Below are 17,290 nucleotides of genomic sequence, written 5' to 3'. Positions count from 1 at the left end.
TACTTGTTACATAAACGATTTATATGACCTATTAATACTACGTTTGTGCGCCAAATATGCATATTACCTAAACCTTTCTCGTAAACAAAAATCCACCGAAACTTTTTCAAAAGTAAAAATACAATTGACTTTTGCTAAAAACGTTGTTGAGCAGGACTATCTAAATTAATTGTTGGACCGTCATCCTCATAATGGAGTGGTATTAAAAATGGCAGCAAACTGTTTATGTTCATATGCAAAAGACGAATATTGTAGAGTATTTTCACAATTCAGCCATAATAGAAATAACAGGTTAATTAAATCATCAATGATGAAACATACGTTATGCCAAAATGATGTATAATTTTAAACCGTTTCAAGCGTATTTCATTACAATTTCTATCTAAAATGTAAATAAAGATGAAAAATTTAAAGTCAAGCTATTCTGGTTTTGGAAATGTTTAGACAAAATAAATATTTCGATCTTATATAATCACTTTAGAAGAATTTTTATGTGAGAAGATAATGACACCTTATTTTCGTTTTTATACAAGAAACTGGATTTTATGTGAATGCACAAAAAGTTTTCAAAGTCAAAGTTTAGGTTTTTATGGCATAAATTTAAATATATCAAATATACGTTTGGACTCGGTAGATCTTAAATAAATAATTAGACTTATGTAGATGTAAATTGAGGAAAAGAAACTTGAAACGAGAAACGCTGATCTGACGATCTCAATATTTTGCCGACACTAGGAATAGTGACCAGCATCGCGTCCCTCCAGATATTTGAGTGACTTCTCTTTATTTATTATTATTTAGTTACACTAGTCTATCAAATAAACATTCGAGTTCAAAGAAAACATTTTATATTAAGTAATAAGCTGTTGTAAGCATAATATAACGAATTTCATTTTTATCATTGGCATATTTTACTGGAACAAAACTTTTCATAATAACACAACCTACCCACTCACGAGAAAAAATGTAAACTTAGGTTTTATATACATTGAGATACACATGTTTTATAAAACAAACGACAAAAGATAAATATAATAAAACTGTCCCAACCAAGGAAAAGATCAATAAATTCCCTTCAATAAATCATTTTGATGATGAAGTAGAAGACCAAATCGATGACGTTCCCAACGATAGAGTTTACTAGTCTATATTACTTAGTCAAGAATGCCTTTCACTAAGCTCGATCGAATCTGTTACCCACACTAACCCCCCCCCCCGACACATTATATATATGCGCGTGTACAGAGTTGAGCCTATCACACTTCTCGCAGTCCAACGGCAGTTTCAACTTTTGTAATTTACAATAAATTACCGGCAGACTTGGAGAATCACCCACCACGAGTGACGAGAGTCCAGGGTCAGACCTCGATCTTATCTGTGCAACCGTCGAGTTTGGGATCCAAGGGTTATCAACATTAAGGCCATTTCAGCCTTTAACGGAATCAGTTTCTAAAACGAAACCCTTACTCACTCGTAAATACATTTTTTCTTACTTACATATCATTCACTCAGTGAGGGTAGTGAAAACTTGATAGTTCTTCACCACCCACTACAACTATTATATAACTAGCCTAATTGAGGATGGATAGGCCGATGGGCACTCAATATTCCACCAGCGGCCTTCTCAAACTACATATTCTCGCCAATCGTTACAATCACACTCAACACACGCTAGGGATACAAAACAATCTTGTTTCTTCTGAAAATAGAAAAAGGGGGCCTAGAGACTCGCTGCCCTGCTCAAGCACGATTGTAATCTGTAGGGTTGCAATTCTACACGCTCTCTATATGGAGCCAAGGAAATGCACCCTTCAACTAGTCAAGTAACAAGTCGAGCAACGGGCAACCTTTCTCTACATGCCATAACATACGCAGGCTTTGGCTCAAAACTATTTTGTCCAGATATGACAGTTTATTATTCTTTGGAATTCGATGGGATCTGTCAGGGCTTCCTTGCCAGACGTATCAATTAACTCATCTTCTAAGGCAAAAAGGTCTAAAAATGTTATGATTAATTTTATATTCACTAATTTCGTGGTCCGCTTGACCAATTAATATATTACAATTAATTAAGGTCTTTGGTTAAGAAAAAAAAGTCAATGGCACGAGCGGGATTCGAACCCACGATCTTCGGCTTGATACGCCGCTGCTCTACCACTTGAGCTATCGCGACCTCGATTCACTCGGACACTAACTTCCCATCTCAACCCCACCTTTTGAATTTTCCTCCTTTTTGCCGTTTTTCAAATGTCGTGTAATCGGATTGGATTCCCGACGACAATAATATTGTAATATATTAACTAGGTCAAGCGGACCACGAAATTAGTGAATATAATGATTTAAAATGAAGTATACTTCACTAAAGCTCTCCGTGGCTATTTCATTTGTCGTCGAGAATCCAATCCGATTACACGACATTTGAAAAATGGCAAAAAGGAGGGAAAATTCAAAAGGTGGGGTTGAGATGGGAAGTTAGTGTCCGAGTGGATCGAGGTCGCGATAGCTCATGTGGTAGAGCAGCGGCGTATCTAGCCGAAGATCGTGGGTTCGAATCCGCTCGTGCCATTGACTTTTTTATCTTAACCAAAAACCTTAATTAATTGTAATTAATTTTATATTTTATTGATTTAAAAACTACTTACAAGAGTACGATTAGATTAAGATTAATAATTCAAATATAAACATAAACAAATGGCATCAATAGAATGAGAGAAACCTTCTCACAATATAATATACGTTATTAATCTATAGTCTTTAATTAAACTATTATCCTTATTAACCTTAGCTTAAAGAACAAAAACCCTATATTTTAATAAGTGATTGAAACATTCACTCGGTCAGGTGCGTTCAGTTTTATAATTGACTTTTGTTTTCTTCGTTGATAAATATTGCCTCATATAATTTCCGTTGGTGTTTTTTCCCTTTTTACAGTGATTATTCCATTAAAAGCAAGTAATGTTTTAAAATGGGGACAATGCACCATCATCTTTCTTATTGCTCCGTGCATACTAATGTTGGTAGCATTTAAAGAGCAAATTCTGCGCAGTCATTCCATAGCAAAATCGCTTACAGTCAAGGTAAATACGCTAAACCCAACATCAATCGTTTGTCCACTGGATTTTAAACTTACAGAAAACTCTTTTAATGGGATTTATGACGAATAGTTTTCAAACTCTTCCTGGCTCATTTTGTCCATTTGGAGCCGGAACCGACTCATCACCTTAAAGTCGAATTGTCCAGCGATAGTTCAGTCCTGCGTTCGTTCGGAAGTCGTCAACAAAGTGGGAAATGGGCTTTACAAAAGCATGTGTTAGTCTGAATAATAGAATTTGATGTGTCACAAATCTTACCTCTCAAAACAACAAGCCCAGTACCCATTCAAATTTAGAATTTTGTCGATTCCACGATATCGCTGAAATAATCTTTTTTTGTTACTGATTTCTCCTTTTCGCTTAAGAAGTAAAATTTATTAGGAATACAGACAACAATTTATTAATATCACATAATCCAAACAAGAGAAAGAGAAATAAAAAGGAGATAAGATAATTTAATAATAGGAAAATGTTTTTCAGGCGTTACTGCGAGGAGCATTGACGCAGCAAAGCGCAGCCATTTTGGTCTGCATGGCCGTGGACAGGTACGCTTGCATGCTGCATCCAGGACGATACCACAAGCATTCCACTAAAAAGGTAAATTAATTAATTATTTATATAATTTTGTTGCGATCGCCGGATAACGCTACATTTGCAATTATTCAGCATTAGAACGATTGCTTAAGAATGCCACTCTCCGTCACGTCGGGCCTCTCAACTTCCAACAGGGCAGAGCGTTCCGGTCGATTTGAACTTCGCTGAATAAACTTTCAGACAACAAAAATCGTTTTTACGACCATCATCAAACAGATAAAATTTTGTTCTCATTTGTTCCTACCATGATCTATAGACAGTCAACTGAAACTAGTTTTCAGGATAGCTAGGATAGCAAAACATCTATTAATGAAAAGCAGCCCCGCATAAAACTATTGCGGTGATTGGGGGCCTGCGAATGTATCGTCGTTTTATGTTGACTAATTGGCCGTTACTGGTCATCTATCTGGGTCGGCTTATTCACGTTCCATCTCTCCGTCGAATGGTCTAAGAGAGACTAGCCAAATCCACGCGGAAAATTTACGGCCGTTCATTCAATACCGGAATGAAATGGAACCTATAAAATAGGCAAAAATCAACGAACCGGGTTATAAAAAATCGATGTGATAACCAAAAATGTTGGATGCATGAAGCGGTCACAAAACATCTATGTCAAGTTAGGGTTACAAAAAAAAACACTTTTCCTCTTATAATGCGTCCTCCATTGTAGTTAACTAGTCCATGGTTAGCTTTTAAATCCAGTCAAGATTTACGACCATTTTAAACTAAAGCGAAAAGTATTTAATTTTAGAAATCTATTATCAACAAAAAGATTTAGTCTACGTTCTTTGTCTGTTTTTCTGACTGGCTAAAATACTTGCGATTTTCAATAACAACTCAAAAATAAAATTATATTTAAAATAATTCCATGCTGAGATGCCTTCCTGCTAAGTGGATGTGAAAAAAAAATTGCGGCTTGAAAAGATTTTATGGATACAAAACGTTTCCAATAAAGAGGCAGAGTAAGCAAAACAACAAAATTTCTGCCATCCCTGAAAGAGTTAAAACTTACTTTATACTTACTTATACATATTTAGGACACATTTTGCGCGAAGAATGATACAAACTCTTCAAACAGATAATTGAAAATTCGAGGAAAGAAATCAATTGGTCCGTGACAATATCGTCAATATATTCAAACTCACAATTGAAAGTTTTGAAGGTTATTCATGGATGTAAATGGCCAACCTTCGAAGTCCCGGCAGCTTAAGAAGAAAAAACAAATTTTAAAAACATAGCTATTTATCGATCATGAACATATTGGTCATATTTATGTATTTATTCACCTACATAATTATTTAGCATTTTAATCTTAATTTCGGCCTTATTATTCTCATTTACTAATTATTTAAAATTCGTCATTATTTCGATCTCACTTGATTTTATAGAGAATTTTCACTATTTTAACTACTATTAAATCATATCAATAAATGTTTTTATGTATTGATTGAAATTAACAAAGCAATCATGGTAGTAAGCAATAAATTGAAAATCAGGGATACAGTCATCACAAGAAGCAGATCTTCAAACTTACGCCAAGCTTACAACCTTTATTGACATTTTCAGCAGGGCTCGTCAGACAATTACAGCGTTTATAATTAATAATAGAAACATAAGTACTGATAGAAAACATTAGATAACTTGCTCGTCACAATATATGTCTTTAACTATAATATTGGTTACCTTCCATTTAGTTAATTATATAAAATAGACACAGCCACGTTTGATATTTTTGATGTATCGATGAGCTTTAAGAAGAAATTTTAAATACAAATTTGTTATTACTATTAATAATATTAAAGACGTAAATAACAAATCTATTACAGTTCGTGGTCCGATTGACCAATTAACTTTTCTCAATTAATTAATATTTATGAAAGGTATTGGTTGAGATAAAAAAGTCAGTGTCACGAGCGGGATTCGAGCCCGCTGACTGATCCAAGTCACGATAGCCCAAGTGGTAGAGCAGCGGCCAATTTAGCCGAAGAATCCGCTCGTGAACTGACTTTTTTATCTCAACCAATACTTTTCATAAATATGAAGTAAATAACAAACATCTGTTTAAAATTTCTCCTTAAAGCTCATTGACATCAAAAATATTAAACGTGGCTCTATCTGTTTTATATAATTTACCAAATGGAAGGCTACCTTCCCAGAATGACCATCGCAATGAGAAGAGACTAAATTAGGCCACTGTAGATGGCGCTAAGAGTATTAGTATCACTTCTTAAATTGAGTGAATTATTATCTGATTTAATATGTAGCTTTTATTTAATTAATTTCTGCCTTAAATTTATCTCTGGGTCAACAGCATCCACACCATCGAAGTTTATTTCATGATTGGTTTGACGGTGATGCCTTGACAAAGCTGATCCTAGTTACTGTGACATAACAATCGTATCTGTGTTGTGTCAATCTCGTATCTAAGTATTGCTTTGTCTGATCATAATAAAATAAGGGACAATTTTTACAAGGGATAGAGTAAACCACGTTAGATAATCTTAAAGGCGGATCCACTTACTTTATATTTAAAAATGATTTTTAAATTATTGTTGTCAGTACGAGGGAACTTTCTGTATGATGGTAATCAGTTCAAAGCTATTCGCCCCATCAGTTTGGGCAATCTGTTTGTTTTTCGTTTTGAAGTTCATTTCGTTATTTGCCATGTTTGCCGAATTTTCTGAACTATCTACCCAATTATTTATTATCTCTTTACTGTTTCTAAGAATACAATCTGTATATTCTATCATTGTACTGTAGATAAGTGAATTAACAATCCGACCTATCTAATTTATCGATATTTGTGTTTTTATACATTCACACGGATATAAGTCTAGTCTGCAGTTTATTAATTTTTTGTTCAACTTGATACCCAAATCGATTTAGTCGTTTGAAGTGTTTCGATTTTAATTAGAAAAACCGTGGAAAGAACGGTCTTAAAAGTAATTTATTCAGAACGTTTTGATCGGATCGGTGGTGTTTAATCAAATCAGCTCCTCTAACAATTCTATCACTTTTTATACCGGATCCAGATCTAAATCTCAGACTTGAAAATCTGTGTAAACATTTAGCAGAATTGTAACTGATACCGATATTTATTCGGTTTAAAATTCATCGCGGTTCCTGGAAAACATTTTCACCCCGGCCTTGAAGAGCCACCAAATCGAGCGAAATGAAAAACCGACTGGTGGTTGAAATTTTAAAGCTTTACCTACCAACATAAACCCTAAGAAACATATTTCTTCCCGGAAAGCGAAATTAGCGACGATTTATAACACTTCCAAAGCTTACATCATTAATATTTTCTTTACTCTATCCACCTTGCTCTAAGCGATTCTAGAAAACTGTTAACATAGAGTAATAATTGTTCAATATTTCTTCGGAGGAAACAGGATTGTTTTATTCTATGTAATGCTCATATTGTTGTGTACCCAAATGTGTGTTGAGAGCGAATGTGTTGTTGTTTATCAGCGTGAATGTGTAATGTGAGTGGGCCGACTAACCTGTTAATGTTATCACCTTCTACCTAGCACAATGTTACCTACATGATGAACGGACAAGACCGCGGTCTGACCCCGGAGTGCCAACACCCTGCGTGTAATTGCCTGTGGATTGCGATAAGTAATTTGCTCAACTCTCGGTACGTGTGTATGTAAACTGCTCAAAAATAAATAGGGATATTTGTAATTTATTCTTATTATATTAATTTTAGTTAAATTAGCCGATATTTTCTTGTTAGTTTGATAAAACGGAAAAGAAAATACGAACCAAAAACAAAAAATGTTAATCCTCATTTTTAAAAAAGATTTACTTAAAAATAGTAAACATAAAGATGACTCAATAAAAATCTATTTTCTCCATTTTAATCCAGTTGTATTCCTTGAAACCATAGAAAGACATCGTCTAGAACCAGAAGTTCGCAATATTATTGTGAGAATGAATCATTGAGGTTACCTGTAGGTGAATATTGCAGATGCAGTTGGTGTTTCTCGGAATTTGGTCTCCCGGGCTTTAGCCCGATTCCGAGAGACTGGAAGTGCCAATAGGAGGCCGGGTAGTGGATCTCAGCGCATTACAATCCAAAGGGAGAACAGCAATATTGTCATTGCCCCCCTTTCCTTAGTGCCCGCCATTTCTTAAACGATGTGCAAGATATTTTGGCGAATCGTTTGTGCGAAGTTGGCAACTCAGGAGAGTACGGTGCAGCGAGCACTTAGAAGTGAACACCAATTGGAATGGTGTTGTTTACGGCGTGTTTCTGTCTGCATAGTGACAGCAGGCGCCGAAGAATCTGAGAACAACGTACAATGCCCTAGTTCTTGCTCACTTCGGTGAAGTTTGGAATAGGCGGTGTAATGGTCTGGGCGGGGATTTACATTGGAGGACCAACTGGACTCCTTATTTTTTAATACAACCTCACCGCAGTCCGTTATGTCCAAGAAATTATCGGGGATACATCCCTCAAACCAGGGATCTCTTTGGCTAGGATTTTCCATTTCTGGTTGACAATGCCAGACATAATAGAGGCCGAGTTGTTCATCAATGTTAAGAAAACCTGGGAATTCCCTACCTGCCCTTTCCCCATTGTGTCCAGACCTCAATCCCATTAAACACATGTTGGTTGCAATGGAGAGAAGGCTTTTCGATAACCATCCGCAGCAAACTACAAAATTGGTATTATCCCTATTAAGTTTTGGACATTTTATCTTATATTCATGAAACGGGGCATTCATAACAGCTGAAGAGGGGGCAGCAGGTTTCAAAAAATGAAGACTATGTTTTATAAAAAGTGTGTTTTTGGTTGTCCCTATCAGCGGAATAGATAAAGATAGGTCACGATAAAAAATTTCAATAACAACCTATCGAATAAAATAACAACAACAATATTATGACGATAATATGATATAGTTTTTATTTATCTATATTTGCATTTTAGATTATATATTTTACAATGTTTTCGCATTTACTATCTGACAACTTTTCTATTCATATGTATATTTATTTGTCAATCGTTCAAGTTATGAATATTTTTGGTGGCTGTCTTTCTTATCCATTTGTATGTTTACTAAGTACACATAAATTCATTGATCTATCCATTTAGGCATAAATAGATTTGTGCATTTATCTATTCGTCGAATAATCTGTGCCCGAATTGTTTTTTGTAGGATTTAACTAAATAAATGGATATGTAATAAAAGAACCAGATAAACTGTTAGAAATAAAATTAGAGCAAACTTCTAAATAGTTATGTGTAATGATATATTAATGCATAGATAGAGTTTATTTATTTTTTAATGTAGTTAAGAAATAGAGGAAAAATGATTTGGCCTTGTCTTCAGATATACTTTAGTACTGTGGAAAAATACAATACATGTGTAGACGCTCTACAGAAACAACATTTCCTCAAAATCACTTCTAACTGGCAAAGTCGGAATATAAAATCTATCAGAACGTGGTCCTTCGCGTGGGAAGTAAATCGACTCGTCAACCCCTCGAAAACGCCCTTAGTTTTCTTTCATGGCCAACCGTATAAATACAAATTTCCTTTTATGCTCCGGCCCCGTTTTCAGCGCCGTCGGAATAACAAGAAACGTTTTCTCACAGTTTGTTTGTAAAAAGCGATTTTTTTTTTTTTTCGAGAGGGGTGATTAATTTGGTTTCTCGTTGCTTGTTAGACAAAAACAGCGATAATAGCCAAACCATTCTAAACGAAAATTACAAATTTAAATGTTTCATCCCTCAACAGAAAATCTCACAATAATATTAATCTCTTTTTCCCCCCATTTTTCTTGTGCACTACTTTTGTTTACAAAATGAATAATTTAATATCAAATAAAAATGTTTTCCGTCCAAATAGTTTTCTTCACTTAAATGCTTAATTGTATGAAAGATTATAAAACACAACAATGAAATTTTAAAGAAATATTTAATCGTAGAGCCATTTAAATAAACTCGATAGTTGGCAACTGCAATTTGTTTGGCGTTGATGCTGTACTTTTAAGTTCCAACGGTGATTTCTCTTATATGTAATATGGAATTTACGCCTCGGGCGGTTTACGAAGTACGGTCGGCCATCTGAAGATGACTTAGACTTATTGAGGCATGGATTAGAAAAAAATCCATCTGCGACACTAGGAAAAATGTAAATTAACACACAACCGTTGAAAATCATACTAAAAAAATTTGGTTCTGTGAAAAAGAATGCAACATGGGATAGACGAACGTATTTGCTCGTACGTCAAACCGTTCACCACTTCTTAGTCATTCCTTTGTCGAATAATCCCAAATGTTGTAAAATGAATCGCGAAAATGAAGTTAGTATATAAAAAAAGATTTATTTGCACTCCTTAGCAATGGTTTTAAAATACTTCACAGGTAAATATGCTATATATGATGTTCCCTTGCAATTTGCGTTTTTACCATTAGACTCCACATGCATTTCTGAACCCTCTTTCTCTATCTGTCTCTGTCTGTCTGTTTCTCTCCCTCTCTCTCTCTCTCTCTCTCTCTCTCTCTCTCTCTCTCNTATATATATATATATATATATATCTTTCTCTCTCTCCTCTCTTTCTCTTTCACTTTCTCTTTGTCTTTATCTTTCTCTATCCCTGCCTGCTTAACCCTCAAATTCAGGTGTTTGCAAATTGCAAATACAATTGTGCAAGAGGGACTTAAGACGTTTTGCCTGGCCTTGTCAAAATGGTATGTTAAGCAACCACAATTAACAATCTTGCAGTTAGTTATGCTCGGAGTGCCCTACCGAGGTGGGGCAGAGCTAATCCGACATAACTCTGTGAATCTTGATTAATTGCGAAACGCACGTCTCACGTTCCTGGGGGTAAGGTGAAATCTTCAAATGCCTAGTTACCACTGAAGTCAGGCGGATGTATAAATTCCGAGTTTGTGTAATTTAATATTGCATATCAAGACAAGACGGCGAGGAAGGAAGAACTAATATTAGGAACGAATGGAATGCCTTGCTGTGTTTTATTTAATAAAATAAAATATTCCATGTTTTTTCGTTCATTCTTTTAAAATTTACATTACATACTTTTAAGGGACGAGGGTCAAACTACCCGGTCGGCGAATGTGCGAAACTTTGTTAAATTTAGACGTCAAAACACGCTCGGCCCGATGGGATATTCCTGGGCGTGAGTTGAAACAAACTCGATCATTGGAGTTGTACAGTAGAAACAAATCCATTCCAAAAGCTGAAAGCCTCTTGAAAACATTATCCGCCGGTAACTAGTTGGCCAGAGTCGACCGAGAAACTTCTAAAACTATTTACCGAATGGCCGCTCGGTGTAAATGCAATAATCGCAGGAGAACGGAACTGCGGACCCCTCAAGCCTAAAAAAAAATCCAGCATTAATATTAATCCCTCTCTTTTCCCCCATTTTTTGTGTATTCCATTTGTTGAGGAACTGTGTGAATAATGAAAAGCTTGGATCTTATATCATCTTGCAGTGTTTGAAAATAATTTGTTATTTGTGCCATTGAAATTGTTCACATTCAGGGTATCTTTGTGACTCTGATAGGTCGTGTTAGATCGAGAAAATTGATGACGTACACTTATTAAAATCGGCTAGTTAACTTTGGTTGATTTAACATGGTTGGGCTAGTGTTAGATGTTGAGTAGAATGGAATAGTGGTCTAGCCACATTGTAAGCCGTTAGGACGTAGGTAACTATAAATTTAACAGATTTTTTTTTTGGTATGTGTTTTTATTTTTAAATACGCATTAATTAAATCAGACCAATAAATTTCTTTTGTTAATTGCTGATCTACATCATACTCTCTTTCATAGTGGATACATCCACCTCTCCTATAAAGTAGTAGTCTGTTAGCCGTTAGGATACAAGTCAAGTATAAATATGTTGATGCGTATTGAAACGGGTCATTTGTTATGATTTTTCGAGTGATTTTGTTAGCAATTTGATTGAAATAGTTAGAGATTTTTTTTTGGAACTTTTGGAATCTTACAATTTAACACAAAACAAAACCATAACAAACAACAACAAGCCTTCAAGGACTATAGCTTTATTTTTGGTACTACAAGCCGCCACGTGCATCATTGCGGAAAAATTAAAATTTAACATGCTAAGAAAAAAAAAGGGGGGGGGCTTTCACAATCTCACTGGATATTTCTCGACTCGAGTTAACATCTAACATACATCATGAATACTCCTTGTTGACCGTACATCTCTCAAGCATTCGACTGGGTTTGACCCATGAGCTCACTGTGAAAATTTAAGAAAATAATTCCAACAATTCCACCTGAGGCCAAGAGTCCTCTACCACTGCTGTTTATTCTATCAACGCTAGTGATCTTATAGAAAGTATACCAAGGGTGGTATACAAGTACCACGATGTTTGTAAGATGTTGTTGTAAGATGTTAACTCGTGTTAACTCGAATAGACAAACGTCCAGTAAGATCGTGAACGTCCTTTCTTTTCTTAGCATGTTAAACGTTAATTTTTCCGAAATACTGCACGTGGCGAATTGTATGACCAAAAATAAGCTATAACAGCACTTGAGGGCTTGTGTTTGCTGTCTTTTGTGTTAAATTGTAAGATGCCAGAAGTTAATAAAAAAGGAAAATTAATCAACTCTTTCATTTAAAATGCTATCTATGCACTCGAAAAGTACTGACCTTGATGATACCTAACTTGTACCCTAACGTCTAACTGCCTACAATTTTATAGGATAGGGGATGTATCTACAATGAATGAGATATAAGGACAGGTAAGAAATTAACAAAAGAAATGTATTGGTCTGATTTAATTAATGCGTATTTCAAAATAAAAATACGTGTAAACAAAAAACCACTGTTAAATTCATGGCTGCCTTGTTGGTCACCTACGCCCTAACGGATAGCAATGTGACTAATTTTCGACCTAACATCTAACTTCACTAGTTTTCGTTGTCCGCTTGACCAATTAACATCTTTCAATTAATTAAGGTTTTTAGTTAAGATAAAAAAGTCAGTGTCACGAGCGGGATTCGAACCCACGACCTTCGGCTAAATACGCCGCTGCTCTACCACTTGAGCTATTGTGACTTCGATCCACTTGAGGTTGAGATGGGAAGTTAGTGCCCGAGTGGATCGAAGTCACGATAGATCAAGCGGCGTATGTAGACGAAAGTCGTGGGTTCGAATCCCGCTCGTGACACTGACTTTTTTATCTCAACTAAAAACTTTAATTACTTGACTTACATGTAACATTGGCCCTGGCCTGTTAGGTCGAGCAATGTTAACCAGTCGATTCTTACAAGTCTACGTCATCATTTTTCTCGAACTAACAGGACCTAACAGAGTTAACACAAAGATAGTGATTACCCCTTATATATTCTATACCATCTAAAGTGCTCATACTGAGATGTAAATCCTGCTTTTTCTCAAAGTAAATTACCGTTTCTGGATATTATATCCTACAAGTTTGACTATACCACTGCGCACATGAACAAATTCACTCTACCCAAGCACCACACTATACACTTAGAGTATTCTAGTTTTTACCAAATGGCCCAAAGAAAATGTGAAAACCAATGGAATTTAATAACAAATAATTATATTATATTTGATTAATTCCTTTCTGGAAGTGGTTAGGCATTATTTATTTCCTGTAATGTTTTGTTAGATTTACGCATCCCACGCAGTGTACATTAACTTTTTTTGCTACAAAATGAAAAGTCACATATGTGGATAATTGGAAAACTTGGCCAAATGGACCACTGAATTGAGAAAATAAAAGAGGAGACAAAGAGGAAGATAGATAGGCGACATCGTAAAATTCGCTGTTGGTCAACATTTAGCACGAGAACGTCTAAAATTACAGGAAGACCTTAAGGAAAGCAAAATTATAAGTAAATCGTAGTTTTTTTTTTTAAATGACAAGTTCAGTGTAATTTTTTCTTAATGTTTGTTTAGTGCGAATTTACAAACTTGAATGTAGCACTTCTATATATACATGCAATACAGGTAAATTGTTAAAAGCCTGTCTGCCTTTTATATGTTTAAAAACTTGTTTTAACTTAGTAATCTCAAGATCTTTGCCTTATAAAACAATAGAGCTTAAGAAACTGATTTAATTAACTTCATGTTGATAGTGGGGCTTAACCAAACTTTAAGGATTTAATTTATTTATTCCTCTTACAAAATAGATTAAAATCTATTTGTTCTATTAAGCCTTTTGACTTGAAATCTCGAGGTGTATTGTAATGACGACAAAATGCCGCATTTGCACAAGTAACTGAATATTTAAAAACTTGCCTAAATAAAAATTGCCTTAAAGCATGGTTGCTGGTATTGTTCTCGTATATTGCTAAATCATTTAAATAATTAATATCTAGATTGGTCATTATGTAAAACCAGTCATTTTAATCGTTACTTGTTTTTGGGTTTTCATTTAACGTGAGTGGATTCGGAAATATGCTTTTCATAATCCGTCTCAAAAACACGTTCAAGTCGTACAGCTCGGACATTATTTTAATTATTTGGCCGTCATTAATTCATTTTAACATATGAGGTAGCAGTTTATTTATTGCACGTTTTATTTCTCTATTAAAAAAAAGTACGCTATCACACTTATTCAACTCTTCAATTCTAAAAATATAATTTTTTTAAATTTATTTATTTTACAATTAATTAAAGTTTTTAGTTGAGATAAAAAAGTCGGGATTCGAGCCCACGATCTTCGGCTAGATACGCCGCTGCTCTACCACTTGAGTTATCGTGGCTTCGATCCGCTCGGACCCAAACTTCCCATCTCAACCCCACCTTTTGAATTTTCCCTCCTTTTTGTCATTTTTCAAATGTCGTGTAATCTATTTCATTCTATGAAAAGTTGTTAATATCAGCTTTACAAATTATAAAAGATAAATTCCATGGTTCACTCACTGGAAATACCTTTTTCGGAAATACAGTGTAAATCCTTTTGATTTAGCTAATCTTACTGTCTGGCCTGATATACATATTTACAAACTTTTTATCCAAAAGGCTCTACCCCAACGTGTAACCCAAATGTAAATAAGTTCCAAAGCTTTAAACCGTTTGCACTTCGATGGTTAGGAATCTCAGGTATGAAATTTTTCATTTGAATAAACGTCTAGGGGGTTAAGGGGCAAGAAAAGCATCTGTTCAATGTGTAACTCATGATCGATCGAAAAGGTATTCTACTTCATGGCCAAATACCCAAATGTCACGAGGGTTTAAAGGGGAAGGAGATTTTGAGACCATCATCAATTAAGGCGTTCAAGATGGATCGAGAGGTTAGTGTGAAACTTTTGGAATCCGAAATGAAACGGTTCTTTGACAAAAGGAAAGATGAAGTCGTTGACGATAGTGAGATTAGTAACGTAGTAAGGAGCTTTGACGGTTTGTCTGAGGACTTTTGATTGGAAAGATTGGATGGCTGGATAATGGTAGCTTGGCAGAATTCCACAGTTCCACTAAGTATGCACAAAACGGTCGCAGTACAGTCTTGTTTAAGGTTAGTTTAGTGTTGTCCTAGAAGTCTTCGTAATCGTCCATGTTTTCTGTTAAGTTGTCTCTTGTGGGGGGATTCGACGTCATTCTGCAGTGAAGTATTTGATTTGAATAGGATTCAGTATCCCTCTGTTGTTGATGTTCACTACATTTTTCCATGTGTAAATTTTTCTTCATTCGGTCTTGTCCTCCACTTTTTACGCCAGTCTTCGGAAAGATCAAAGTGTTTTTGGATGTTGGAGGTAGCTTGGATAAGATTCGAGTTAGAGGACAAAATTGCAGTATTGCGGTCATGATTGTATTGTCGTGATTAAGTAAGTCAACAGTATAGATGATATAAAGGATACGACCAATAATGCTTCCCTGTTGGACGCCGTGCCGGTTGGTCATTGGTCTTATTTTCAAAAACTCATTGCCACTTTCACTCCGAAGCAGCGTTTAATACTAATTTTAAACTTTTTGTTGTTCAAACCAATTTTTTAATACACATTCCTTATCCAAACTACATTTATGGTACAGTAATGCACTTAATTTTTTTTTTTTTTTTTTTTGGGGGGGGGTAAATACTTGATGGTTTATTCGTGTTCGTAGTTGTGTATCATAATTTATGTAATATGTATCAGAACGTATATATGAGAATTAGTGTTTGTTCGTGCGTGTACATTCGTATCCGTTAGTCTCTTGCATGCGTATGTACATAACTCTATTTACTCGTTAATTCTGTTCGTGCATGCTTTCGTATTTAGTGATTTTATTGTTCATGTATGCGAGCGTATCCATACAAGTTTATGTTTCTCCGTACTTGTGTTACCTGTCATTGGTAGTAACGAATAGTGTTTGCTTGTTAACTTCAAGCGTGAGTATCTGCAATTATTTGAGTGTTTGTAGCATTTTAACGTTCGTTCGTGCGTGCGTGCTTGTGATTTGGTAGGGTGCATTTTTGTGTGAATAAGATACTTTTTAAAACGTTTACAGTTTATTACGTTTCACACTCGATTAAGTCTACATTTATAAAAACTGAAAAAAAACTTTTATAACCAAAGAAAAGATAATTATAATTTGTGGGGTAAATAATCTTGAAGAGGGCTGTTCTCGATTTTCTCAATCCACCTGCCTTTGTAATTAAGAAGCTCGAATTACAAAAATTTTAATTGGCGAAAAGTGTGGTAGTCGGCGAAGGGAGGGTTTTATTACAATTGTAGTAATTTCTATTACTTTTTTAAAAGATAATTAACTTTTTTCCTCCGCGTTTAGCCCAAAAATCTCGGAAAGGGTTCACGTAATTCTTTTATTAGGATTAATTCCTTTTAAGCCCAAGAGTCGTGAATTTCCCACGTTGCAAATTTACACTCAGACTTTTTGGGGCGAATGAAAACAATCGTAAAATTGGTCTCGTTTCGTATGTGAATTTGATTTCAATGTATATTTTTTATTTTTAAAAATAGAATTTCTAGCTCTAGCACTTTTGTAGCCACGGAACAAGTCTGAACTGAAGAACTAGTACTGAATTTTGACTATATAAATTATGCACGGCTGCTCCCTTTAAAAACAAATCTTAATTTTTATTATTCTCAAAGTTTATACCAGAATTTGAAAAATAAATAAACAATCGCCGTAGTTGGATTTTACTTTCGGTCAAAAAAGAAAAGGGGGAAATGGAGGAGAGAGTTAAGTACGCTCGGCTTCCTTGGATTAGGGCTTCTTACTCCCCAAAAAGGGTCAAGTTTAGCTAACCGCAACGGATTAGAATTTGCGCTGTTTACTCACTTATTTAAGGGACCCTTATTGAGTGGGTGCTGATGGAAATGCCAAACCATTTCCAAGGAGATACGAAGTCCTATTAAATTACGATGGAAAGATGGCGAAATTATGAAAAAAGTTCTTTTGCGTGATATCCGGATTCGCTTATTACCGTTTCTCTACACAAAGTTTATTAGTGTTTTGAAAAACCTTACAATAATATTAAACTATAAAATTAAGTTTTTGTTCATATCAGTTTCCGACACTTAAACTCAGTGCGAACATCCTTACAAGTTTTTCACTCCAATGATTCGAATCGTGGTAAACACAAAAGAGAACTTATACTACAACAATGATTTAACTATAACTATACAC

The 17,290-nt window shown here is 35.1% G+C and overlaps 1 protein-coding gene across 1 annotated transcript in view; it reads left to right on the top strand.

The window, feature by feature from the left end:
* The first annotated feature begins 1,302 nt into the window (after window positions 1–1,302).
* Window positions 1,303–17,290, top strand: part of LOC112127310 — a 52,027-nt gene continuing 36,039 nt past the window's right edge. Inside the window, exons 1-2 of the mRNA XM_024228032.1 lie at window positions 1,303–1,473; window positions 3,573–3,689. Of these exons, the coding sequence (XP_024083800.1) occupies window positions 3,624–3,689 (66 nt within the window). The 5' untranslated portion in view covers window positions 1,303–1,473; window positions 3,573–3,623. The remainder of the gene's footprint in view (window positions 1,474–3,572; window positions 3,690–17,290) is intronic.

This window comes from Cimex lectularius, unplaced genomic scaffold, assembly GCF_000648675.2.
Source record: "Cimex lectularius strain Harlan isolate CLEC.00 unplaced genomic scaffold, Clec_2.1 scaffold190, whole genome shotgun sequence".
Taxonomy (NCBI): domain Eukaryota; kingdom Metazoa; phylum Arthropoda; class Insecta; order Hemiptera; family Cimicidae; genus Cimex; species Cimex lectularius.
The sequence above is the reverse complement of the archived record's forward strand: the minus strand, read 5'-3'. Positions and strand labels throughout refer to the sequence as shown.